At 42.5% G+C, this 26,636-nt stretch overlaps 1 protein-coding gene across 1 annotated transcript; it reads left to right on the top strand.

The window, feature by feature from the left end:
- Nucleotides 1-1,293: 1,293 nt before the first annotated feature.
- Nucleotides 1,294-26,308, top strand: LOC137562051 (extracellular calcium-sensing receptor-like). Its single transcript, XM_068273391.1, has 6 exons — nucleotides 1,294-1,563; nucleotides 6,947-7,495; nucleotides 11,414-11,609; nucleotides 12,778-12,806; nucleotides 21,083-21,206; nucleotides 25,398-26,308. Exons 1-6 carry the CDS (start codon nucleotides 1,294-1,296, stop codon nucleotides 26,306-26,308), a joined length of 2,079 nt encoding a protein of 692 aa, XP_068129492.1.
- Nucleotides 26,309-26,636: the final 328 nt, after the last annotated feature.

Here is a 26,636-nt window from a genome sequence, read left to right as displayed (position 1 = left end):
CACCAAAAATTACGGAGTTGATGCAAAGTCATGTTTTAAACCCTAAGGGCTCTTTCACATTAGGGTAGATTTTCTGCGTTTCAACGCAAAGGGTAAAGTTTGCGTTACCCAAGGTGAAATGAAAGTCCATAGACTTTCATTTTAGCTTTCACATATAACGCTGCGTTTTTGTGCACTGCACCCAGGCACAGTTTTTCGGCCGACGCTAGCTTTAAGCGTTACAATATTAGTCAATGTAAAACGCACACTATGCACATCTTTAATCCGTTAACGCAGGCAATAAGTCCCAGAACGCAACAGAGGAACAATGTAGAAAGTTAAAAACTAAAAGAAAAAAAAATTACCTGCGATTTCCTATGTGCTGTAACGCATTGAAAACGGATTAAAAACGCACACTCACTGCAGTGCAACGCATATCAAAATGCATTAAAACGCATACAACAAAACGTATGCTTTGAGCGTTCTCCAACGCAAGCTCTGATGTGAAAGAGCCCTAAAGGGCAGAAATCACCTTATGCACAAAGCTCTGGGTGCCAGTGGGCTGCGGAGTGTCAGACACACAAAAAAACCCAGGAGACCAATGTGCTAGCCCCCAAAAGGCCTGTTTGTGGTGCTTTCACAGCAAGTGAGGAACAAGAACACAGGCCTAGCTAATTCTTTTCCTACCTAACTGCAGCAAGTCTGACCCTGGTCTTGCAGTCAGCAGCCAGCAGAGAATTAATCCAATATGGCCACTGATACTGCTTTTTGATAGGGGGTGAGGGATCCTGGAAGGGGTGTTAGCTGATTGGCTGCCATGTGTCTGCTGACTGTGAGGTAAGGGGTGAAAGTTTAGCTCAATGATAATGTACAGGGGGTGAATCAAACACGCCAAATGTTGGCTTTTCACTGCAAATTTGAACAGCCGATGTTCACAGAATATTTCTCGCTGGCGAACTGTTCGGAGCCACCTATATTTTTAAATCTGCTGCATTAATTGCACATCATCCTTGTCGTATATGTGAAGGTCCATAACATACCCAAATTGGCAGTTGACAATTTTTACTTCCAGCATGAATACTTGGATTGATTCACCCTGACAAGTTCCGTACCCATGTCTTTCATCGTAATTTTTTTGTGTTTTAACTGACAAGTCTTCAAAAAAACATAAAAAAACCATAACAGGTTTGTAATGTAAACTGCTGAATACCATGATAACCAGAATAAATGAGAACCATCACAATCATATAATAAATTCACTTTTTGTATCACTTTTGTCTGTACTTTTTAAGATTTGGCATAGATTGTTATCGGATGGTTCACACTGCCTTCTTTGCTGTCGAGGAGATAAATATGAACCCAGAAATTCTGCCCAATATTACTTTAGGGTTTCAGATTTATGACACTTGCAGTGTTCCTCATTATGAGCTGCAAGGAGCTTTACAATTTCTGACTGAGTCCAGTCCACTTGTCCCCAACTATCGATGTCCTTCAAAATCACCTTTTACTGCAGTTATTGGATCCGTATCATCTTCAAACTCCAAAAGCTTGGCTAATCTTTTAGGGGTTTTAAAATACCCTCAGGTAAGAGAGTTCCTTTTAATGTCTTGATACGTTCTAACGTTATTGACCAGCTTACTTAAAGAAAATGTTATGTAAATATTGTAAATCTGATTAGAAAGTGTGATTGTTAATGCAAACCTGAAAGGAGGAGAGGGGGATTTAGATACCTTTGGATGGTCCAAAAGCTTCCTAGATCCTGGGTAAGTCCACCATTGCACAGGATTCCTCTTCAACCTCTGAGCTGTGTTTCCTGCCATAGATGGGCATATCCAGAGTGGGCATGAATGAGTTAGGTCCACTCATGCCCAGTAGAACAAAGCCACTTGTGCTGTTCATAATCAAAATTATGAGTAGCACCTACTGGCCACAGGAGAGAGTGGGTTAACTTACCCAAGCCACCACCTATATCCAATGCACTTCACTTGTATTCCACCTTACTCCAATGCGTCCTTTCTCTGGGTTGAATCGGCAATAGGAAGCAGCATGGGTAAATCACCCCCCCCCCCCCCCGCGGCCAGTAAGTGCTATTCATGATTTAAATTACGTGCCACCCTAAAAGCCACTTGTGCATTATCATTTTTTTTCCTTGCAAGGATGACTATTTTTAAACACGTTTCACATTTTGCAGGTCCATGGTGCGGGAAAAAAGTACTTTCACAATAAATCTTGTTTAACCACTTCATCCTTTCTGGATGAGGTGATCTGAATTAAAAGAAATATGATTATCACCTTCCAAAGTCCCCCTTAACCCCCACCCTGGTTACCATGCAAGTAAATGAAGGGGAAAAAAACACAGTGAAAAAAAAAACGTAAATAGTTGCCCTAGGGATTCAGTTTTTTTTTTTTAAATATGCATGTCATATGCATGTCATGAAGGGATATCCATGTTATTTTAGGACATAAGGGTTAACAATTGATGGGATAAAAAAAAAAAACAGAAAAAATACACCTTTATTTCCACATAATATATTGACACCATACATTGTACTCGAAACCTAATTTAAATGTTGTGATAACTGGGACTAATGGACAAATAAAATGGGTGGGTTTTATTTATAGTAGCATTGCTTATTTTACAACTATAGGGGATAGAATTGGAGATGGAGAAATTGTGTTTTTCTTTTTTGTGTGTATTTGCCTATAAAATGCATAGAAAATAAAGTAATTACTGAAAAACAAGTATTGCCCAATGCCCACAAAAAAAGCTTAATTTGCGAAAAAAATCAAGATACAGGTCATTTATGAGTAGTGATAAAGTTATTGGCAAATGAATGGGAGGAGCGCTGACAGGGGATAATTGCATCTGCCCTGAAGGTAAAAACACCCATAGGCTGAAGTGGTTAATTATATTTCATGTAAGTATTTGTTTTATTTTTGTCCAAATATTCTCCTCAGGTTAACTCATCACTAGGGGAGCACAGTGGCCTAGTAGTTAGCACTCTTGCCTTGCAGCGCTAATAACTAGGGATGGCAATGATTCAGAGAATTCATGGAGAAGCATGTGATCAGCTGATAGATTTGAAAGGTTCTGAATGGCTGTCATGACTCCCTGGTTTAACACATGATCCTGACCAGCCAATCAGAACCTTACAAATCTATCAGCTGATCAAACTGATCACATGCTTCTCCACAAGTTATCCAAAGCATTATTTGCCATCCCTACTCACCACTAATCCTTTATTTTAATGCGGAAAAAAAAATCTGCTGTGGATATGCCAAGATGGGCAAGAGACACTCCTAGCCTTGCAGTGCTCGTTTTCATTGAAGTTTGTCCACTGACCCAATTTACTGAACTCATACTGAACTCACCTATAGACTATGAGGCATGCTGTTTCAAACAACAGATCTTTATCAAGTTAAAAAAAGCTCAAAACCTTTGACTGGGTTCCTGACATGTGATTATTCCAACTAGATAGTGCCTTTTGCTTACCAAGATGCATGCTGGGTGATATAGATCAGCCTTTGCTGTAGGCAGGTCCGCCCATCGAAGCAGGTGGTTTTGGTGCATGGCGCTCAGTGGTGAGCGCCAAAACTAGGCACCCCATAGCAGTATTGTTTTGCTGTATGGGGCATGTAAGGGTAATTTGGGGATTGTCGGGATAGTATTTTACACCACTGGATTTGGACGATAGCCGGGTGAGCCATCATTTGGCTCTTCCTGTGCCCAGCTCACCGGCGGCATACATGTACGCACACCCACCCATTCTTTGCTCTTCTGTATTCCTAGAATTAAAAAAAAGTTGTTTTGCAAAAAATCTTTATAAGCTGCTGAATACTTTAACTCTGATGACACCTATAATTGAAAAATGCTAATTCTGACAGTAATTGTTTTCAGTAGTGGTGCTCTTAAGGGGTCAATTATGATTACGCAAAAATTCACCAAATTTTTTCATTATTGTGCATAAATATACAATGCAAAAAAATGGGTTCACTTGTGCAAAAACAAAATTGCATTCATCAGACAGTATACTGCACATGCAATCCAATCGTATGTGTAAAAATGTTTGCATCCCAAAAAATTTACTCAGAATCCACAAATTTTGCATTACAGTTACGTTGTGTAATTGCGAATTACGATGTGTAATTACGCGTTGGCGTAACTTCTGCCCACCACTAGTTTTAAAGAGACACTGAAGCGGAAAAAAAAATATGATATTATAATTTATATGTGTAGTACAGCTAAGAAATAAAACATTAAGATCAGATACATCAGTCTAATTGTTTACAGTACAGGAAGAGTTAAGAAACTCCAGTTGTTATCTCTATACAAAAAAGCCATTATCTCTACGACTTTCAAAAGTCGTGGAGAGGGCTGTTTTCTGACTTTATTATCTCAACTGTTAGTTAACTATTTACTTTTCCTCTGGCAGAGGAGAGTTCATTAGTTCACAGACTGCTCTGAAAGAATCATTTTGAATGCTAAGTGTTGTGTAATGTGCACATATTAGAGAATGATGCAATGTTAAAAAAAACACTATATACCTGAAAATAAAAATATGAGAATATTTTCTTTGCTGCTAATCTTCTAGTAATTATTCATAGTACACAACCAATTCATTATATCATATATATTTTTTCGCTTCAGTGTCTCTTTAAGTACCAAGTATATGAATTACCCCTGGGACTTTATGTTTCATAAACATATTTCCCTCCTTGAAAATTGTAAAACGGAAATTAGAAATCGGATTTCTGCAGAAATACTTCTTTACCTCAACTCAGTAATTTTACCCCAATCACAGAACTCAGAAGTAGTGTTCTGAGCCGAAATTTGTGTAATTTTGTGCTTCCGTAGTTACGGACGCAAATTTTGCCACTAGGTCACAAATTTGTAATTTTGTAATTGCCATATAAACAGTAATTCAGAATTCCGCGGGCAAAATTTGCATCACTTAATTTTGCATTTTGGCACAAATTCATGTTTAATGCGAAATTTCATAATTTCGTGTTTTCTATTGAAACAATAATTTTAATTTTGAAAATGAATGTAATTTAATGGTAATTATGCAAATTTAAGTAGTTACTAAACTCAGGAAAGTCACTCATTGATTGCAATTACTGATTGCAATATCTGATAATGCAAAGGCCAATGCACGTGCTGTCGCTTTAAATGTATCAGGAAGCTCTACTTGCAGGCACTTCTAAGACAGGTGCTCTTTGCCAAGGTGCACTTAGCAGTCATGCATGCTGAGACACTTGGTTTTGGGCCTTGCAATATCTGGTAATGCAAAGGTCCCTGCATGTGTTGTCACTTTAAATATATCAGGAAGCTCTAGGCTGGAACACAATTTTGAGAATGGCTGAATTTCCATGTTAAACACAAAATTCTGATTTGTTTCCATTACGAAAATGATCATAATTACGGAAAAGTTCATAATTACAAAATTTTGCATTAATGCAAAATTTTGCGTAATTTCGAGAAATTAAACCATTTTTATTACGCCCAAAATTGTTGTTTAGTGAATTACACAAAATTTCATGTAAACGCAATTAGGTCATTATGCTCATCACTACTCAGAAGCATTGGACCAATCAGAGAATGCAGAGTCAACTCGGAAGTATTAGGCTAATCAGAGAATGAAAAAAAAATTACCCAAAAAAAAGACTCATCGGAAAACAGAAATCTTAAGTCTACGAAATCGGTATTTGGCATTTCAGACCATCCCTACAATTGCAGTGCCAACTTTACAATTGTTCACAAACAGCTTTCTCAGAACTTCCCAGTTTGCCTTGGATCTAAACATATTACTAAGGCAAAGGAGTCCATACAGTGATTCTCAATGGAAAGGGTAGACATTTGTTTCACAAATTCACCATGGGCCATGTGTGTTACCCCCTATATCTATGGTTTTGGTTTTGTTCTTTAGAGTATCTACAAATTGACTTTTTGGCCTAATCATGGCCATGGGCATCTGCACTTGTGCCTGATGATTGTAACTTTGATAAACTAGGACCAGGCTGTTATTTTTAGTATGAGGCAAATGTATCCTTACACCTATAGCTCATCCTACTTTTTAAATCGTGTAGAAACACCCAACTGGCCCATCCACCAGTTTTATTCAGAGAGGAGAGGAAATGTGCTATGTGTAGCTTGCCAAGTACATTTGGCCCATTAAACAGGTGTTCTGTTCACCAATTATATTCCTTACTTTGTATATACCCAATAACTATCAAATGGTGTTTTGTTCAATTATTGATGTGGTTAGACTTTAAGAAAGATCATGTTTTACACATAAGGTGTCCATATATCTAGCGTTGTATGGGCTGCTCCACCAAGATACATTTGCCTCCTAGTGATGCTGCCTCCTCCACCTGCCTAGTCGCCCCCATTGTAAATGCCCCCCCCTCCTCCCCCCTGGTGCCTGTACAGTGTTATATCTCACCTGCCTCGCTTCTTCAACTCTTCACCTCCTCTGCTGTCATCATCGAGCTCCACCATTTGGAGCACATATCATATGACCATAATGGTGCCTGGTGCCCCAACGGGGGAGATGGTGGATTAGTCCTGGAGTCATGACAGCGGTACAGGTGACATTTTACACCACACGGAGATCATGGGGGATGTTTTACAGTTTGACCAAGAACTTTCCAGCATGTCTGATCGGTGCAATCGACCGACTTTACATCAAAATCAGTTAAATCATCAACAGGACATGCTTGTTGTGGCACTGATTTTCATCCAACTCGATAACATTTTCTAATTGGTTAGTTGATCAGGTCGCAATTTAGATGAATAGGCACCTTTAGGGCAGGAGAATGTCTTCATTGCAAAGGAAGATTGAAATAGAATTACTTATTCTACAATCAAAACAATCAAAACAGAGCTTCATATAGAATTGCATAAATTACTTTAGGTCTGCTTTAAGTTAGGATTGAATTTTGTCATTTTACTGATTTAATTTCCCAGGTAAGTCCTTTGTCAAGCTCCTCTTTCCTCAGTAATCGACAGATGTTGCCCACTTTTTTCAGGACCATTGCCAGTGATAGGTTTCAGTCTAAGGGTATGGCTGAACTTGTTCTTCATTTTGGATGGACCTGGGTTGGTCTACTGGCACAAGATAATGACTATGGACAGCTTGGAATTCAGCCAATCAAACAAGAGATAATCAAGGCTGGCGGATGTGTGGCCTTCACTGAATACATTGTTATGTCAAAACCAGACCGTAATGCTCCTCATATAGTGAAGACCATCAAAGAGTCAAGTGTGACAGTAATTGTTGCCTTCTCTGTTGATATTCACATGATTCCTATCATGAATGAGATGGTAAAACAAAAAGTCAGTGGAAAAATTTTTGTTGGAAATGCTGGCTGGTCCCAGACTGGTTGGTTTTCTATGGGGAAGTATTTTGAAGTTGTTTCTGGTACCGTTGGTTTAGGACTCACCATCAACGTAGTTCCAGGCTTGAGTGACTTTCTTCTTAGGGCTCAACATCTCTACAGCTTTGAGCAGAACTGGGTGAAGCTATTTTGGGAAAAGATTTTTAACTGCAATTTTGTTGATGAGATAAATAATTCAAGTTCTGCGGATTCTGCTCTCAAACAGTGTACTGGGAAAGAAAGTCTGGGTAGTGTAAAGAATAGTTCTATTTACATAACCAGTTTAAGATATTCTCATCATTTGTATGAAGCAGTTAATGCTTTGGCCAAATCATTGGATGACATGAGAAATTGCAAGAAAAGTGGAGGGTTCTCTTTTTCTGAGACCTGCACAAGCACTTGGAATTTTAAGCCATGGCAGGTAGTTTTTTCAAATACATTTCAAATATACCTAAAATATAAGTAGATATACTTATTGTAATACTCATACACATATTTTACTTTCTCAGCTATCGGTAGTTAATATTCAATTATAATACCTGAAATTAAAGCCCAACTTAGGTATTTTCTTTCCTCCCTCTCTACTAGGGATGGTTCGCAAATTTTAACAGAATGTTGGTTTCATAGTTTCCAGTCAGTGATTGTAAATTGGGATGCAGAAATCAAGATACCACAGAAATACCACATTACTGAGAAATGTTAGGCCAATAACAAGATTTGATGGTATTGCACCAATCAGGGAATGCAAAAGTTTACTGCAGAAATCGGAATACAGCAGAAATTTTAGACCAATCACAAGACTCGGATACTACAGAGTTTTTCCAAGTCTTGTGATTAGCCTAAAATTCCCACGGTATTGCAATTTCCGCAGTAACCTTTTGTATTCCCTGATTGGTCCAAAACTACCAAGTATTTCTGAATTTCGAGACTTGTGATTGGCCTGAAGTCAGACATTTTAGGCCAATCCGTAAAATATAGTGGATTTTGGGATAACAACCTTAAAAAATAAAGAAAAATTACCCAACTGTATTAACAAAATTGGTAAAATCAGTAGAATCATAAATCGGCATTTGGGGAAATCCATGGATGTGGAAATCTGCATTTCCGTCCATCCCTAGTCCCTCCTCCCTACTTTGCTTCCTTCTCTTCCTCCTTCCTTACTTTCTTCCCTCTTTTCTTTCATCTTCCCTTCCTTCATTTCTTCCTTCCTTTCTTCTTCCCTTCCTTCATCCCTTCCTTCCACTTTAGTTTCTTTCTCCCTCTACATATTTGCCTTCTTAAAACAAAAGGTACTTGCGATAGTTCAGCTTTAGGTGAACATCTGTGGTTACCCACAATGCACCGCTACTGAATATGCAAAGTATCTCTTTATGCCCCTGGAGCCAGGCAAGCATCCAGAACCTATGGTGTATTGCAAGCCTATACTTTAAATGTTACAGAGCCACATCAATGCCACAGGCAGACAGCCTTTTTTGGACTTTTGATCCTCCTTAGTGCATGGCAGGGATTGATATGGCTCTATGGAACAGGGCTTGGACCAGTACAACAGAGTAACCCAGCAGCTCGGGGTAACCCAGCACCACTAGGAAAGTATTGGGAACTAAAAGAGACCGGAAAGCCCTCCTACTAAAAATCAATGATTGGTGTAATGTGCCTTCTACAGAAGGTACTTTTGGTATTTCAGCTTTTAGTGAACCTCTGTGGTTTCCCACAATGCAGTGGCATTACACACCAAACATTGCTTTTTCGTAGGAGGGTGTTTCGGTCTCTTTTAGTCCCCAATACTTTCCTAGTGGTTTTGACTCACCCCGAGCTGCTTGGTTACTCAGTTCTATAGAAAGATTAAAGATAACCACTTCCAAAATCTCACATCATAGTCATACTGCTAATCCTAATTAGCATCACCAGAGAGGAGGATCTTACGATTTCATTACACTACTAAGAAAGTAACATAGCTAATAGTTAACTGGATCAGCTGCTAAAGGTATTTGCAAAGTTAAAGAGATTTTAAAATCCCCAATTCTTCCTCCAGTTTGGATCTAATGATTATAATAGTCACGTGTTGATCATTCCTGATTGTCAGTCTTAGGGCGTGATGTCTCCCCATCTGATTGGATTGCATTTTTCTTCACTTTACCAGAACCAGCTCCCTGTGTCTAGGTGTCATCCCCTTTCCCCAAATCCTTCTGCTACCCTCAGGGAACAATAGGAGGGAGGTTGGTGGACCGGTAGATGGAACTGTACATTCCAATATGTCCCACTTAAAATTTCACTTCATAGAATAGGAGACAGTTCAAATGCTTAGCATGGCTAGGCCTTACCTCCCATACACAACAATGGTATATGGGTCACCTCCATGTCCCAAACCTCTCCAGAAAGCACTGTGGGCAGTGACCTACTACAATAGCTCAGCATTTTGCCCCAAATATTTGTACAGGTAGTCCCTGACCTATGAACAACCTGCCGATATGAATGAACCACCGATCCCATCACGTGACAATGGGGACTCCCCTTGTGCCTCCGTCCGACCGTGCTCTGAGCCTGAAAAGTAAGCAGATGTAATCTACTCACTTCCACGCCAGAGTCCATAGCCAGGCAGCATTCCTCTCTGCTTACAGCTCACTCTAGCGTCCAGCATTACCTACAGCATGACGTGTGTAATTATGTGTCATGCAGGAGGAAATGCTGAGCGCTAGAGTGAGCTGTAAGCAGAGAGGAATGGACTCTGGCATGGAAATGAGTAGATTACATTACATTACACTATTGGAGTGCAGGACAAGGGGAAGCAGGAGGAAGGGGGCATGGAGGACATACAGAAATACACAAAGCAGGCACAGGAGCATGCAGAAGGCACAGGGGGACATGCAGCAGGCACAGGGGGACATGAAGGAGGCACATGGGGACATGAAAAAGGCACAGGGACACATGAAAAAGGCACAGGGGGACATGAAGGAGGCACAGGGTACACGAAGGAGGAACGGGGAGCAAGAAGCAGACACGGGGGGTGGATAATAATGTACAGGGGGACACAAAGGAGGCAGAATAGGACCAGATGGTAATGGGGGGACATAATAATGTATAGGGGACACAATAAGGCACAGGGGGACACAAGGTGGTAAAAATGGGGATAGAAAGAGGCAAATAGAGAGACACAGTGGAAGCAGAGAGGGACACTGGAGGCAAAGGAAGGTGCAGATGAGCCATAAGGGGGCACAGAGGGGGAAACTGGAGGCAAAGGGGGCACAGAGAAGGTACAGGGGACATAGGTGGAACAGTGTTCCAACTGAAGAATGGATTCAGGTTAAGAACAAATCCACAGTCCCTATCTCGTTCGTTAAACCTGTATTGCGTATCAGCTTACAATTTTATATGGTACTATTCAGAATATAAGACACACTTTTTCTCCCTCATAAACAGGAAGAAAAGGTCACTGTGTCTTATATGCCAAATACAGTTGTCTTATGAATGTCTGCTGATACGAACCGCCAACCCGCTGCAACATTGGGGACTTCCTGCACTGTGTCCCCCTTCCCCTCTGCTCCCCCTTGTGTCCTCCTCCTCTCCCCTGAATAAATTCAAGCAGCTGCAGCATGGCTCACCTAATGTACCTGAGTCTGTGGCGATCAGAGACCTCTTCTCTCCTCACTGCTCCCCTAGTGCCACCTTTTGATGATTATGTGGTCAGCAGAAGCCAGCACTAGGGGAACAGTGAGAGAGAGGAGTGGTATTTATTCAGGGGGAGGGGGGGGGAGTGGAGGAGAACACAGGAGAAGTGAGGGACACATGGGGACAAAAGGGGACACCTGGGGGCGCAGGAGGACACATGGGGGCACAGGAGCACCAATGAGGTACATGGGGACACAATAATTGGGGAAGAACATCTCAAGATGCTCCTGGACCATGAACGCACCAGGTTTAGTATATTTTTGTTTTCTGTTTTTTGCCCTCTTAACCCAGGTGCATCTTATAGACTAGAGCATCTTATATAACAAAATACTGTACTTTTCAACTATAAATTCACATATAATTTCTAAAAAAAAGCATCTTTTTGTTATAGTTACTCCATTACGTAAAGAATGTTAGACTAAAACTCAGCAGTGGAGTAGACGTTTACTTTGATGAAAATGGAGATATTCCAGCTACCTATGAGATTGTCAACTGGCAGAAGAAGGCAGATGGCTCCAATCGCTATGTTCATGTTGGAAGTTATGACAGCTCAGCGTTGCTTGGTCCTAAGTTAACCTTTGATTTCAGTGCAATGAGATGGAGTATGGGAGAGTCACAGGTGAGATTTCTATCTGAGATAAATTTAAAACTAAAGTTGAAATTTAGATATATGCCTCCCACTGCCGCACACTCCCACGTGTACTCCTGCACGTGTTCTTGTCGCTGATCATTAGGGAAATCAATAAATGGGAATGCAGTCAATCCACGTGTCAATAATCACCGATATCAATTAGATGCCTGCAGTCATTGTAACAAGCGCATTACTTCCTGTTCGCGCAGTAATAGTATGCGGCAGGAAGAAAATATGTGAGGACATCTTGTGGCCAAATAGTAAAATTACACCTACATACATTTATTTCAATAAAAAGACCTACGCATAATTTCAAATTAACTCCTAACCTCCCATACTCTCTCATCAATACCCCCAAAAAACTTTAGCATTAAAAAAATGACAATGAAAAAAAAATACATAAATAGTTACCTTAGGGACAGAACTTTTTTTTGTTATGCATGTCAAGGGGGTATATTGCTGTAATTTTTGAAAATATGGGCTAGTAAATAGTGACAGATGCAAAACTGAAAAAAATGCACCTTTATTTGCAAATAAAATATTGGCACCATACATCAGGCAATCCTGCTCATATGCAGCTCTGTGGTCCAATGTACATGGCTAAAAACAAACAAAAAGAATGCTCTTAAACTGTCAGAAAGTAGCAATCATACTGTCCTATCCAGGACAGGTCTCACCTGCAATGTAGTGGCTGTCAGTAAGGATCAGCCTAAGTCAGCTTGTGTTCCTCTTAGATGGCAGCCAGAGACCGAGCTCTTCAGTCAGCAGCGGGCACCAGACCTCAGCGAGGAGTCTAATATGCGGGAAGTGGGGTGCAGTGTAGCTGAACGCAACTGTTAAAATAATAATGACATTTATTTAAAAAAAAACAAATAAATATTTATTAAAAAAAAAGGTCAGAGGTCTCTGTTGGTGGGGAAAAAAGGTAGGGGGAATCACTTGTGTGCTGAGTTGTTGTGAGGCCCTGCAGTTAGGCCTTAAAGCTACAGTGGCCTATTAAGGAAAAAATGGCCTTGTCACTAGGGAGGTTTAACATCACGGTCCTCAAGTGGTTAGATTAGCACACATATAGTAAAAAATAACGGAAAATTGAATACTTACCTGACGGTAATTTTCCTTTCCAGATGTGTCCATGGCAGCACGGTTGGGTAAAGTCCCGCCCACTTGACCCCTCTAGGACCCTACCTATAAATTTCCCCCAATGACTCCCCCCCCTTGTCTTTTAACTCGGAATCACCGAATCAAAGGGAGGGAGCCCCGTGCTGCCATGGACACATCTGGAAAGGAAAATTACCGTCAGGTAAGTATTCAATTTTCCGTTTTCCATATGTTTCCATGGCAGCACGGTTGGGAGATAACTAGTAATAAACACACAGGGAGGGATGAGGTGCAATGCTGAACAAAAATTTAATGTTGCTTCACATTTAACACTGATAAACCAAAGTTCCGAGAAGAATTAACTGCTGGGTCAACCCTATAATGCTTCATAAAGGTGTGTATGGATGACCAGTTAGCGGCCTGACAAATTTTGTCTGCCGGAACCCTGTTAAAGGCAGCCCAGGATGCTGCAAGTCCTCTTGTTGAGTGTGCAGTTATCTGCTGGGGTGGTGTGAGACCCCCAGCTGTGTATGCACTTTGGATGACCCTGACTAACCACTGGGCGATAGTCCTTGTTGTAGCAGGTTGTCCTGCTCTGTATCCTGCCGGAACAATGAACAGTCTTTTAGTCTTGCGTAGTTCCGCAGTTTTTTCTACGTAAGTTCTTAGAGTGTTTCCCACATCTAAGGGATGTGGCACGTTACTGTTTTCCTCTTGTAATGTCGGTAAAGTCCATTCCTGATTGAAATGGTATACGGTAGAAACTTTTGGAATGAAGTGTTGGATTGGACGGAGTACCACTCTATCTGGGAAGAATGTCAGGGCTGGTTCTTCACAGCCCAGAGCTTGTAGCTCTGAGACTCTTCTTGCTGAGGACATTGCCACCAGGAATACTGTTTTATATGTTAGTTGAAGGAGTGTACAGTGGTCCACTGGAGTATACGGTGATTTGGACAATGTGTCCAGAACTAGTGGTAAGTCCCACTTTGGGAAGATTGCTTTTACTGGAGGCTTTTTCTTCATCACCCCCCTTAGGAACTGGGTCACAAGGGGATGCAAGGCCCACCTCTGGTCCGTTAGGGCTGATAAAGCTGATACTTGTGATTTCAAGGTATGATAGTTTAAGTCTTTGTCTAGGCCAGTCTGCAGGAACTGAAGAACCTGAGTAACTATCGGTTTCAGTGGATTAAACCCTTCAGCCATTGAAAATTCTTCAAATTTCGCCCATACTCTCTGGTATGAGGCATTGGTGGATGGTTTCCTCGCCTTAAGGATTGTGTCTATTACCCCTGGTGTACACCCTAGTGATTCTAGTTTCTTCTTTTCAATTTCCATGCCGCCAGTTTTAGTTTGGCCGGATTGGGATGGCTGATCGGTCCTTGTGTTAATAGATTCGGAAGTAGTGGCAGGTATAGTGGTGGCTGGATTTTCAGATCCCACAGCAGTGGGAACCACGGTCTCTTGGGCCAGAATGGGATCACGGCGATCAGAGTCACATCCTCCTGGCACAATCTCATTAATAAACGATGAATTAACGGAACTGGGGGAAAGACATAGGCTATGTCGAAGTCCCATGGTGCCGTTAGTGCATCTGTTGCCAGAGCAGTCACGGACCGATGTCTCGAGAAGTATTGGTTGCACTTGCTGTTGATTCGGGTTGCCATCAGGTCTAGCTGTGGACTCCCTAATTGGCTGCAGATCGATTGAAAGACTTCCGTGTTTAGTGACCACTCGTTGTTGTCCAGATATGTTCGGCTTAGGAAGTCTGCCGACGTATTGTCCTTGCCCGGAATATACACTGCTGATAGACTGTTGAGGGATTTCTCTGCCAGATGGAAGATTGGAGCCACTTCTCTTAGCAATCTCTTTGATCTGGTCCCTCCTTGTTTCTTCACATAGGCTACCGCTGTACGATTGTCCATCTGTAGTAGGACGTCTTTCCCTATTAGCTGGTTGTGGAAGAAAGATAATGCCCGAAAAGCCGCCCTGATCTCCAGGATGTTGGCTGGAACTTCGTGGCCATGAAATTCCCACAACCCCTGCACTGGTTGTGACAGAAGACATGCCCCCCAACCCCTCTGGCTGGCCTCGGTATTAAGTATAACTGGAAGCGACTGTTGAATTTGCCGAGGGGTGGCTAGGTTCTCCTGTGTTGTCCACCAGAACAGGCTGTCCTTCATGTGCCGGGTTATTAAGATAGATTGATCCATCCGCTTGCTGCTCCATTGAGACAGGAATCCCACCTGCCAAGGCCTGGAGTGCCACTGTGCCCACTTGACCATGGGGATAGTGGAAGTCATTGTTCCCAACAGGCTTAGACATTGTCTCGCTGTAACTATTGAGGAGCAGATCATGTTTCGTGCTACATTGACAATTTTCAACTGTTTGTCTACTGGTAGACTGACCGTGTTGATCTCGGTCTGGAGACGTGCCCCTAGAAATAAGATGTCCTTTGTGGGTTCCAACTTGCTTTTGTTGATGTTTATCCTCCACCCGAATTCCTGCAGCTGTTCTATGAGGAATTGTCTGTGTTGCAGAATTTGCTGTTTGTCTTGGTGTAGGAGCAACAAATCGTCCAGGTAATGATAGAGCCTGAGACCTCTCAGTCTGAGAAACTCTACTAATGCCAATAATATCTTTGAAAAGGTCCTGGGAGCAGTGCAAATTCCGAATGGGAGGGAACGGAATTGGAAGTGACTGTCTCCCACCGCAAATCTGAGGTAACACTGGTATTCCGGATGTATTGCTATGTGTAAATATGCATCCTCGTGATCCAGTGTTCGTTGATTAACTTCGTCCAGACATCCCCAAATATCTGAAGTCTTCCTCCCACTGGAAATGTCTGAACAGTCTGGATATCAAAAAGATTTCTGCTGTGACGATGGTAGAGACGTCTTCTTCTGTTTATTAGTCTTGAGCATAGATGCTTGAGATCCCTGCCAGTTCTTTTTGTAGTCCCTAAAAGGACGAGAAGTTGTTCTAGGCCTATACTTTCCCTGATATGTGTTTCTCTGATAAGGAGGTTTCCTTGTGTTACGATCCTGTGGTATAATTCCAGATCTGCCACCGGTGACTCGGCTAATCGCAGTGTCCATCTCCTCGCCAAACAGGCTCTTCCCATCATAGGGTATCCTACACCAGTCCTGTTTGGACGCTGGATCTGCCGACCAGTTCTTTAGCCATAATGCCCTCTTTGCTACTACAGCATGTAGCATTGCTCTAGCCGAGCACCTCAGGATATCCACTGCGGCCTCTCCCATGAAGTCTGCTGTCATCTTGACATCATCCAGTGCTGCAATAATCATCTGCTTATCTGCATCTGATCGCAAAGCGTCTTCAATATTGTCTACCCAAGCTCTTAATGCTTCTGCCACTGAGGTAAGAGCAATAGCAGGTTTACAAGCTCCTCCTGATGAGATATAGGATTTCTTAAACTCTGAGTCTATCTTCCTATCTAAAGGATCCTTAAAGGAAGCCGCGTCGTCTCTTGGTAGCGTTATATGCTTCGCCAGTCCCACTACTGAGGCGTCTACCTTGGGAGGCTCATCCAGTGATATAAGTTTATTCTCTTCCATAGGGTAAAGTTTAGTCAGTCGATTAGACAGCACCGTCTTTTTGTCAGTTTTCTTCCATTCCTCCAAGATGACCTGGTGGATTGCAGTAATCAAAGGAAAGGGTTTGGATGATTTTTTCAAGTGCGAGTAATACTCCTTCTGATTGGTAGATGTAGATTCTTGTGTATCCTCCTCCTGCCATTCTATTGCTTCTCTTACTGCAGTTATGAATGGTTGGACTAAGTTGAAATTGAAGCCCACTTCAGGTTGGTCAGTCTCGGTCTCTTGAGGTTGCTCAAGTCGCTGTTCCAACGGTAATACCTCTGTCTGCGGGGAACGCGGAGGGGCTAAAGAGGATATGTACTGGTTCATGGACTCCTGTACGGCTTGCTTAATCATTGATGCTATGTCCTTTGGCTGATCTGTTTCCCTTGACATGGCGTCAAAGCATGATTGGCAGACTCGCTTGTCCGGTATGACTTTATCACCACATGCCCAGCATCGCCTCTCAGAGGGTCTGTGATAGTAGCGGTCCCTGCTGGGAGATCTGCTATATCGCCTTCTCCTGTACGATGACCTTCTACGTGACCGGGATCTGCTCCTTGAGCGTGAGCGATTCCTACTCGACTTTCTTCGAGACTTTGATCTTGACCTTGATCGTGGGGGTTCCGGTCTATTAACCGGTAATACCCATGATGGCCCAGGCTGTTGTTGTAGAAGTTGTTCTGACAGGCTGAAAATAAGGAAGACCCAGTCAGCCAAGCACTCTTTTCCTATTAAAGAAGAAATACTTACCTATCAAGAGCATAGTTTCCTACCTAATAACCTGTAACTGGTCAATTTCATCCCGCAATTCCTGTTCCATGTCTTTACAGCACCTGCTGTATAAAGAAAAAACAAAATGAGAAGGTTATGGGGCAAGGGAGAAGGATTTCTAACTCCCAGCCCCTAGTATAGCTTACTGTGCGCTGTCCCCTTAAGTTGTGCAGAGCGCAGCAAAAAGGACCTCTCTCCGCAGCGTACCTCCTCAGACTGAGGGAATCCCCATAGCCATACGGCAGCTGCCGTTTAAATAACCCCCCTTCGCCCTGCCAGCCAATGGGGAGCGAGGGTGGATCTAGCACTAGGCGGCCAATGAGCCGCTTCCGCAATAGAGGAAGAGAGAGAGGACGGAGGAGGCGCCGACCGGAAGTTACATATCGGTGGAGCGCACGCCGGAACGCACGCCCACACGCTCAGCCGACACGAGGAACAGGCTGTCCGCATTTAGCCGCGCACAGGGGATGGTATTCAGCTAAAGGAGGCTTTACCTCACCGCTGACCCAGTCCATGGCCAGAAATGGATCTCCCTCTGTCCAAGACGCATTTAGAATCTGTGCAGGGGACATCATACAGGAGAGGCTGAACCTGTATGGTAGGTAGAAAACTTGCTTATCTTTTACTTGAATTTTTCTTGTTCAGCTTGCTCGGTATGGTCCTGGAGTCGGTGATGCCGAGGACAAAAAAAAAGACAAGGGGGGGGAGTCATTGGGGGAAATTTATAGGTAGGGTCCTAGAGGGGTCAAGTGGGCGGGACTTTACCCAACCGTGCTGCCATGGAAACATATGAAAATGAAGATTTCAAACTATGCATGCTAATTCACATGAGGACCTAGAAAGGATAGCCGCCCCCCGCCCATTTCCCCTTACACATTATCCTGTGACAGACTGTGGCAACAGTGTAATATGCATAGCTCTGCCCCCGAACATTGACATGTCCTGCTGGACAGGAAGTAAGTCATTGATTTGTGTCCAATTGATGCATGCACGCCTCACCGCCACCACAGCAATCTAAATAGATTGTTGTCAGTTTAAATGTGCTTCAAAAACAGACAAGTGGGACTCCGGCCTTACTATTAGCTGCATTGACTAGGCAGCACATGTTTCTCAATTCATTCAACACGCATTACCTTTGGGCTGCATGTTTTGCTAGTAACGCAAGCATTACACAGGTAAAGTGGGTTGTGCTAGCTGCGCAATGTACTATGTAGTCTGTGTAAGTGAAATAAAAATGATAGTGTGCTGCCTGCTCATGGTTCCTTAATGGTGTTTTGTGAATTTGGCCCTATGTTCTTTTAAAATGACTTTTTTGCACTTGTTGATTCATCGCAGACAAGGTTTTTTTTTTCGACTATCTAGGACATGTCTTCACAGGTAGCCAGATGTAGAGTTTGGAATTTCTGGCAGTGAAGTAATTATTGGGTGTGCCAGTTCTTTGATTGGTACAGTTGAGAACCAGAAAGGTAGTACTTCTTGGTCTGTGCAGCCCATGTAGGGAGGAAGATTTAGGTTGGATTTACTATGTAATCTATACTTAGAGAGCACTAAAAAGTACAGATAACTTAGGTCCCCTGCCCCGACAAACAGCGCCAAACATGTTAATCCCTTTCCCAGTCCTGGACTTTCATATACTAAGTATAGCGAGCCCCAGAGCAATGCCATTCTGCTGCAGATTGTAACTCTGCGGACTTTAACCTCTTCGCATCCAGACCTTGTTTACCTTTTGTGGACCAGAGCCCTTTTGACATTTTAGCTATTTAATCAACAATAACTTTATCCCTACTTATGACACCTAAATATTTTTTTTTCAAGACAAACCAGCCTTTCATTGCATGGCATTTTTTTCTCTTGAACAATTTAATTTTCTTTGCATTTTAATGGGGAAAAGAGGGGGAAAAATAAAAAAAAACATTATTTCTCAAATTCACCAAACCCAGTTTAAAAATAAAAAGTGTTACTGTAGATAAAAACACAAATTCTGTTTGGCTATCTCTTTATTTATCAAAAAACTTAGATTATGTTCTTGTCACAATTTATGGTGAGGATATTTGATTCCGAAGTAATGCTACAGTGAGCTCACTATGAACTGAGAAAATAAAAGTATTTTTAATAGTAAAAATCAATCTTATTGGCTCAGGGAACATATATTCCCTTTCACCAATGAATGCTGCATCAGATAGTGGCTAGAGGTGTGCGCAGGAGTAAGCTCAATTGTGCACAGCCCTGCTTCAGCTACAAGACATTTGTCTACGTCCTCATGGCTTAGATGAAGTCACAGAAGACGTGACAGAAGATGTACTGTAGTGGTGGATAAAGTGGTTAAAAAGCATTTTTTTTACAAGTATACAAAATTGATTTTCTCAAATAAAAATGTAATTTTGAATTTTTTTCCCTCTTGTTCCTAATGTTACCCTTAACATACCCTGCCAGTTGATTTTTTTAGCATGTAAAAGTGCTTTGCCACTGACATCTATAGTAAATACGGCTAATAAAGCGGTTGCATAAAATACATATTTTTTTAGTGAATCTTTTGTCATTGATCCCTTGTTTTTGTATAATTTGTACACCTTTTTTTAAACAAATTGTGGCTGTAGAGATCCTCTGAAGGTTTTAAAAGCTTGCCTGCCAATACATTTAATGAGACTCACTGTGAACACTGGCAAATTTTCATGGTAAAATGTTGAGCCAACCCTACAGACCAGGTTTGCTGATTCACTTATATTCTCCATTGATATCTGCTATTCTTTAACCTCCTTGGCGGTTATCCCGAGCTAAGGTCGGGGCAAAAAAACGCAGCTAAGAGCGGTAATCCCAACCTCTGCTCGGGGTAGCCGCCGGAGGCTGTATGCAGAGTAATGCGCGTGGCGGGAGCGTTTCTACATACCTCCCTGCAATCCCGACGTTGGCTGGCATTCTTCTTCCTCTCCTCCGTGGCTCTGCTTCCTGCTGCTGAGATTACCGGCTCTCGTCATGACAATAGGCAATCTCACTTTAGATTTGCAGCGCCACCCAGAGGATGGAGGTCTAACTGCAGCGCTAGAGCCAGGGAGGTGAGTGATTACTGTAACTGCTGCAGATTTCCCTGACAGCAGGATTTTTTCCAGGTTTTAGGGTCTGAAAGGGTGCAAAAAAATTGCACTGCTTTTAGATTCTAAAATCCTTATGCTAAGTTTTGTCTTGAAGACAATTTTAGTCCAAATTTTATGAAGCATGGAGCTGGTCCAATCCAATTTGGACTGGCCCAGTTCCAAACCGCATGAAAGTTGCCTGAAAATCAGGACAACAAATATTATCTCATGGGCAATCTCTTTTCTCAATTTTTTATAAATCAGCTCCACCATCAGCTCTACGTGAATTTAATGCTTAGATTTTAAAGTGAACCTGAGGTAAAAATAAACTGATGCTATAAATCATATTTATCCTCCTACTCCTAAAAATGACTTTGTAAAGTATGCCATGGTTTTCTTTATATTTAAACATTTACAAAGTAGATTGAATGTTTTACTGTCTTCAATCAGTGGTAACCTATCAAGTGTCCCAGAGTGAAAATCCATGAACTGTTGACCTTGTTCTATCTCCCCCCTGTCCCCAGAAGTTGTATTCTGCCTGGAAAACATTTATGGCTGTAATTTAGTTTTCAGTGATGTGATGTTTACTATATTCCCGACAGTTTATCAACAAGATAAAACAAGTAAAACAATTGGTTATTAATATGTGTTGTACTGTACATACACATGTTTATCTCATGCCTCTTGCACACTGAAAGTCTTTCCGATTCAGATTCCGCTTTTTAATCAGTTTTTACATCCGATTCAGATTCCGATTTGCAGTTTGCTCCCTGCACACTGCAAATCGGAATCTGAATCGGATGTAAAAACTGATTAAAAAGCGGAATCTGAATCGGAAAGACTTGCAGTGTGCAAGAGGCCTAAGGCACAGTTATTCTTATCATATACAGGTTCCTCGCTCTGTCTGCAGTGAGAGCTGCCGCCCAGGATTCAGAAAGGCCCCATTGGAAGGACAACCTGTCTGCTGCTATGAATGTGTAGAGTGTCTTCAAGGAGAGATCTCCAACCAGACTGGTAATCAGATGGAAACTATTAAACTGGATTTATGTGTTATATAAAAATAAAAACAATGAATAGAAATAATATATTTATTGTTAGTTTGGGAAATTAGAAATATCACTTAGGATTATTTCGCATTTACCATAGGAAACCACCAGATGGCAAGCTCTGGGAAACACATGAAACATTCCCAAAGGCCTATTCAGAGACAATTGTATGACTGTAAGATTAGATACACTGTAGATGGGCAGCAAATTTGTACAGGTTGTTAGTCTCGTGCACATGTCTCCTGCTCCATTGCTGTGCGTGTCTTGTTGCACAGGCCCAGTAGATGGCATCAATTCACGTCTAGGCTCCCACTTAGGGCTGCAGGTTACTTGAACTCCCCCCCCCCCAGCCCCCTTGAATTATCATCAGTCCTGATAGTCCTGAACAGTTCTGGTTCTTCTTGAAACTCTGCTATTCATTGCCTATTAATTGATCCCATTACTGACCTGGCTGTTCTGACTATTCCTGTTTCACTGCTCCCGTTATCATCTTTGGCCTAATTAGTGACTTTGCTTTACCTGCTGCCTGTTTCTGCCTGTTTAATGACCTAGCCTTGCCTGCTGCCCGCCTTGACTTCTGCTTGTTATCTGACGCAGCCTTCACTGCCACCAACCCTGAACTTTACTTGCTTTATGACTGAGTTCTCTGCTGAACTTTGTAACTGTAAACATCAGGGGCATAACTAGAATTCACTTGGCCGCCCTACAAAAATTTGGATACCCTCCCCCTGGGCTTGCTCAGGGTCATTTTGGGGGCAGGAGGGGTCACAGCATGAGGGGAGAGCGTGGCCACACATCAGCGGGGAGGGGCACAGTCCACCACTCCCTCACCTCGGGCTCTCCCCACAGTGCTCCCCTCCAGCATCAATCAGTGGCAGCAGGTGGCGGGCAGGAACAGATACCTCCATCTACTGTGGAAGTCCGATCTCTAAGTGTCTCACGCTACTTCCTGTTTAAGCTGTCCCCCCTCCTGTATAAACTGTCCCCCCTCCCTGCTGATGTGTGGCCATGCTCACCCCTCATGCTGCGACCCCTCCTGTCCCTCCAAAACAGCCTTGAGTGGGCCCCAGAGGGGCCCCGGGCCCACCACAAATGCAGGGGCTGCAGCCCCTATTGTTACGCCACTGCTGAACATGATTGCTCACTCTATCTCTAGTAGGTCATGACCTGGTGGCCACTTGCAGAAAAGTAATTTAGAATTTGCTAGGGATAGGGACCCATAGTCTTTTGCAAAATGCTCGGAAGAAGATCAGTGGTCATTCAGATTCTGTGCCTTGAGTAATGCTGAGTCAACCACTGAAGTCAAAGTCAGCCTGCTCAAACATTTCTTATGCTAATATAGATTAGGACATTGGTTCGCCTCCTCTACTGGCCCAAAAACAATTATCATAGGATTCCATTTCAATGTCCTACATTTTTTTATTCCAACAACTAAAATGAAAGAAGCAAAAATAGTAAACTATCAATGGATGACATCAGAAGGTAGAAAGCTAAGTTTGAGTACTGCAAAATTAAGTGGAGTTCTGCAAACATGGATAAGAGCGGTAACACTGCTCACCACTCTGTTGGAACCAACCAGGAGCAGGATAAAAGCTCAGCCAGGCCATGGAAGGATTTGTGAGGGAATGCACCCCAACTGAAGAGTCAAAAAGGTCTGACAGTAACATGTCTCTGTCCATAATCATGTTGAAATAAAGATCGGAACTTTTTAAGCTTCCAGTTGAAGTTTTTCCACAAGTACTTTTAAGTTCTACTTCATTAAATTGAAGCATTAAGCTTTGCTATAAAGTCTATTGCTTTAAATTATTTTATTAATCAAATGTCACTGTTATTTAGAGCTGTACAAGAAATAGTGGCTGCAGATGACATAACTGTATGCATAGTATGTACATACTATGACAGAGGAGAGGCAGAGAATCCAGTGTTGGCCAACCCAGTTTGAAATCTATTAGACTAAAGTCATATAAACAAGTAAGGATGATCGTAAACGCCAATTTCCGATTTCTGATAATGCCAATTTCCACTTTTCTGATTTCTCATTTTTGAGGAGTCTTTTTTTCCGAAATTTTTGTTGCATTCTCTGATTGGCTAAATACTTCCAAGTTGACTCAGAAGTATTGGACCAATCAGAGAACACAGAATTTTACAGCAGTTATCAGAATATCACGGAAATTTTAAGCCAATAACAAAACTCTTGTGATTGGGCTAAAATGACTGCAGTAATATGACTTACCCTGAAAAGTTCTGCATTTTTTGATTGGTCCGATGCTTTTGAGTTCTGTGATTGGGCTACTGAGTTGCGGTAAATTAGGTTTCCATGGAAATCTGATTTCTGATTAGAAATGCAGACATTTCAATTCTGGGGAATCCAAATGAGCATCCCTGTACACAAGCTTAATGCATGTCATCTGTGTGGATCAAGCTTAATCTTTCAGGCAATACTTCAGTATACAAGCTTTGTACAGATGTGGCTACAGCTGAGAGACATGGCTGTGTCTACTCTATGGAGAAAGTAGGAAGGACTAAAGCGATGTGCATGATGGACCGGCTTAAAGAGGACAGGGTGAAGAGGGAAACAATGGGTTTGGGTTGTTGCTAAAGGCCCAGCATGAATTTGTATTCAGCCTCCCTATACATATATTAGTTTCTCAACTTACATGGTCCTGAACAGCCACCTGTTTTCTAGCATGTTGACATAGCTGAAGGCTAGGTATAGAATATGAGAAGAAAGATGATAGACCATGAAAAGTGATAGATGATCAATATCAGTGCAGAAAGTATGTCCTGAATGTATTGTGAGAGGTTAATTCACCAACCTTTCAGCAACCTTCACTATGGCCAGGATTATCTATGTTCTTGTAACGGTCTTGTGTCGTTGCTCAGATGTCTGATTATATGGTGATCTGCAGAATCACCAATAATACAGACGCTATACCTGATTATGGGTGATCTGCAGAATCACCAATAATACTAGTATAGCAGATAAGGAGCAAAGTGTGTAGTGAATTGGTGCAACCGTAACTTTATTGGTTTAATGAGACCTCACCAGAGGGGCTGGTGAGGTATAAACAGTACACTTAGGCAGACTGTATTGTAGCCTAGGCGTCACAGTAATACTACAATGACAGATTACTTAATGAGCAGGTAATTAAGGCTGTGCTACAGCCTAGCAGAACTGTTTTACCAGCGGAGCTGGCGTAGTTAACACCTCACCAGTGGCGAGGGCCCACTGGTGAGTAGAATGGTCAGGCAGGCAAGGTTCGGCAACAGAGAGGTAAGAATCGGTACAGGATCGTGAGACAAGAGAGTAATCGGTAATCAAGCAGAGGTTCAGCAACAGGTAGGTACGTATCGGTACAGAATCGTGAGACAATAGAGTAATCAGGAATCAGGCAGAGGTTCAGCAACAGGTAGGCAGATAGGCAAAAGTACAGGATCAAAAAGCAGGATCAGAGTCAGAGTAATCGCTAAGAGTCATACACAGGAGATCAATACAGTAAGCAATATCCTAGTCTAGGTGTGAAATCCTTGGCATCAACACCCGGGAACTAGTCTAAACAAATAACAATAACAAGGTAGCAATATCCTAGTCTAGGTGTTAAATCCTTAGCATCAACACCAGGGAACTAGCCTAAGGTCTGAGCGCTAACACGCAAGTATTCACGACAACAGACAAAGCTTGAATGAAGCCCGGAGGCTTAAGAAGCAGTGGAGACCCCACTGGCACGCCCTCCTACCCTTAGCCAATCCTGGGCGCTGTGGGACTCCTCTGACGTCAGCCGACCAGCAGGTCAGCGGACGCCTCTCCTCCCGAGATAAAGGTCCTGCTTATGCGCGCACTGGTGCAAGACAGCGACCCTGTGAGCGTGAGAAAGCCCCGTCCTCGGCGTCCTACACGCCGAGAAGATGGGCAGGGGCACAGAGACAGCTATGGTGGCGGAAGTGTTCGCCGCAGCCGACGTCCCCCAGCCCACCTCCGCCGGAGGAACAAGTGGCGAGATGGAGGCCGCTACAGCGGCGGTACCGCTCGCCGCAGCTGCCATTACCTTCATTACAGTTCTCTAGCTCAGGTAAACTGTAGACACCTATGCCTATTGTTTTATACATATTAATGTTGTTCTATATGATAAATCTACACTTATTTTATATATAATTCTAGATTCTGTTGACTGTATGAAATGTCCATGGGATCAGTGGCCAGATTTAAGGAGGACCAGCTGCACTCCTAAGACTTTTGAGTTTCTTGACTTTGGAGAGCCGTTAGGAGCAATTCTAGCTTCTGTCAGCATTTTATCTGCCTCTGTTCCTGGTTTAGTTTTGAAGATTTTCTTGCAACATAAACACACCCCAATAATCAAAGCTAACAACTATGCTCTGAGCTGTCTTCTCCTGGTACTTCTGTCTTTGTGTTTTCTTTGTTCTTTAGTATTTATTGGATACCCTCAGTCTGAGAAATGTCTTCTGCGTCAAGCTTCATTTGGCCTGGTCTTTGCTCTTTGTGTTTCCTGCATATTGGCCAAAACCATCATGGTGGTGTTGGCTTTCATGGCCACTAGACCTGGCAGCAGTCTACGGAAATGGACTAAACCTCACGTGTCCTATATTTTTATTTTTGTGTGCTTTTTTATTCAGTTTATTTTGTGTATAATTTGGCTATCACTTGCACCTCCATTTCCACAAAATAACATTCAGACTAAGCCCGGATTCATCATTGTTGAATGCAATGAGGGCTCACTCATTGCCTTCTGGACCATGTTAGGTTACCTCTTTTTTCTAGCCACCATTAGCTTTATTGTGGCCTTCCTGGCTCGTAGGCTTCCTGACAGCTTCAATGAAGCCCAGTTTATTACTTTCAGCATGTTGGCCTTTATCAGTGTCTGGATATCTTTTATCCCAGCATACATCAGTGCTCAGGGCAAATACACTGTGGCCATGGAGATCTTTGCCATCCTGGCCTCCAGTTGGGCTCTGGTCATCTGTATGTTCCTTCCGAAATGTTTCATCATACTGTTCAGACCGGACATGAACTCCAAAGAGCATCTTATGGGTAGAAACAAAATAATGACATGACCAACAGATTATAAGCAAATAAAACTTTGAGAAATGCAAAATAATTCAATGGGCCTGATTCACAAAGCGGTGCAAAGTGTTTGCACGCCTGTGAAAAGCCCCTTATCACGCCTAAACTCAGTTTAGGTGTGATAAAATGAAACTCGCGCAAATTCGCGCGGCGCATGGTGCAGTGCGCGCGATGCACCCATTAAACCCTATGGGCACTGCGCGCAGAATTACGCGATTGCGCGAGTAAAACTTTGCGCACGGGACTTTGCGCGCGATAAAGAGCACAAATCGGTGCTAACTCAGTGGTGCAAAGCTTATCACGCCTAAAGTCTTTTAG

The sequence above is a fragment of the Hyperolius riggenbachi genome, chromosome 3, assembly GCF_040937935.1.
Source record: "Hyperolius riggenbachi isolate aHypRig1 chromosome 3, aHypRig1.pri, whole genome shotgun sequence".
Classification (NCBI taxonomy): Eukaryota; Metazoa; Chordata; class Amphibia; order Anura; family Hyperoliidae; genus Hyperolius; species Hyperolius riggenbachi.
Note: the sequence above shows the minus strand (reverse complement) of the source record. Positions and strands in the feature narration are given on the sequence as shown.

Excerpts from the sequence above, each read along its gene's own strand:
- LOC137562051 (XM_068273391.1), top strand. The coding sequence starts at position 1,294 with ATGGTTCACACTGCCTTCTTTGCTGTCGAGGAGATAAATATGAACCCA. Across the intron at positions 1,564-6,946 it reads GGGTTTTAAAATACCCTCAG|GTAAGTCCTTTGTCAAGCTC; the intron begins GTAAGAGAGTTC and ends TTAATTTCCCAG. Across the intron at positions 21,207-25,397 it reads AGAGATCTCCAACCAGACTG|ATTCTGTTGACTGTATGAAA; the intron begins GTAATCAGATGG and ends ATATAATTCTAG.